The 824-nt window shown below is 63.3% G+C and overlaps 1 protein-coding gene across 1 annotated transcript in view; it reads left to right on the forward strand.

Moving 5' to 3' along the window:
- The window catches only part of DEPDC1B (DEP domain containing 1B), a gene marked incomplete at its 5' end in the record, with an annotated part of 71,252 nt that continues 70,428 nt past the window's right edge, over positions 1–824 (forward strand). The window contains 2 exons of the mRNA XM_019517822.1: positions 1–30; positions 126–391. Of these exons, the coding sequence (XP_019373367.1) occupies positions 1–30; positions 126–391 (296 nt within the window). The remainder of the gene's footprint in view (positions 31–125; positions 392–824) is intronic.

The raw sequence follows: 824 nt of genomic DNA on the forward strand, positions 1-824 counted from the left end.
GGGCCCGGGCCCTACCGCGCCACCCGCCTGGTGAGTCCCCCCACCCCACCCCCTCCCCGCGGGCGGGCCGGGCCGTGGCCCGTGGCCCGCGACAGCACCTCTTACGCCCCCTCTCTCCCACGCAGTGGAACGAGACGATCGAGCTGTTCCGCGCGGGGATGCCGCGGGGGAGGCGCCGCAGCCGCCTGCGCACCCACGAGCGCTGCTTCCGCGCCTCCGAGGCCGTCGCGTGGCTGCACGAGCTGCTCCGCAGCAACCAGAACTTCGGGCCGGAAGTGACGCGCGGGCAGACGGTGCAGCTGCTGAAGAAGTTCCTCAAGAACCACGTCATCGAGGACGTCAAAGGCCGCTGGGGCCAGGAAGACTTCCGGGACGACGGGCGCCTTTACAGGTGACTCAGCTGGGGGTGGGGTCCGTCCTGGGCGCTTCCTTGCTTGGCCTCTCTGGAGCTGTGATACATCTTGGCGTGACCCACTGAGACCCCTGGTCTGCGCCGCGTTTATCGTGCAGTTCACCGGTGGGTTACGCGATGCACCAAGACGAGCCCAAGTGCAGTGTAATTGGCGCATACACGGCGCAGATAGAAGTGGCAGGTTTCTCCCGATCTGGCCACGGAAAGCAGCTTCTAGCTGTGACCAAATACAAGCACACAGCTGCGAACAGCTTCAAAACTGATCAGGTGAAAATCTGACCTCATTACATGAGGTATCAGATAAAGAGGTTTCAAAATGTCACCTTTTTCTGTAACCTATGTCTGCCGAGCTCCCAGCCTGTCCCAACATGGTGGGGGGCTCCAATTCACCCACCCCACCCCACCCCACTCC

The sequence above is a fragment of the Gavialis gangeticus genome, unplaced genomic scaffold (genome assembly GCF_001723915.1).
Source record: "Gavialis gangeticus isolate Ggan-Ray unplaced genomic scaffold, GavGan_comp1, whole genome shotgun sequence".
NCBI classification, from domain to species: Eukaryota; Metazoa; Chordata; order Crocodylia; family Gavialidae; genus Gavialis; species Gavialis gangeticus.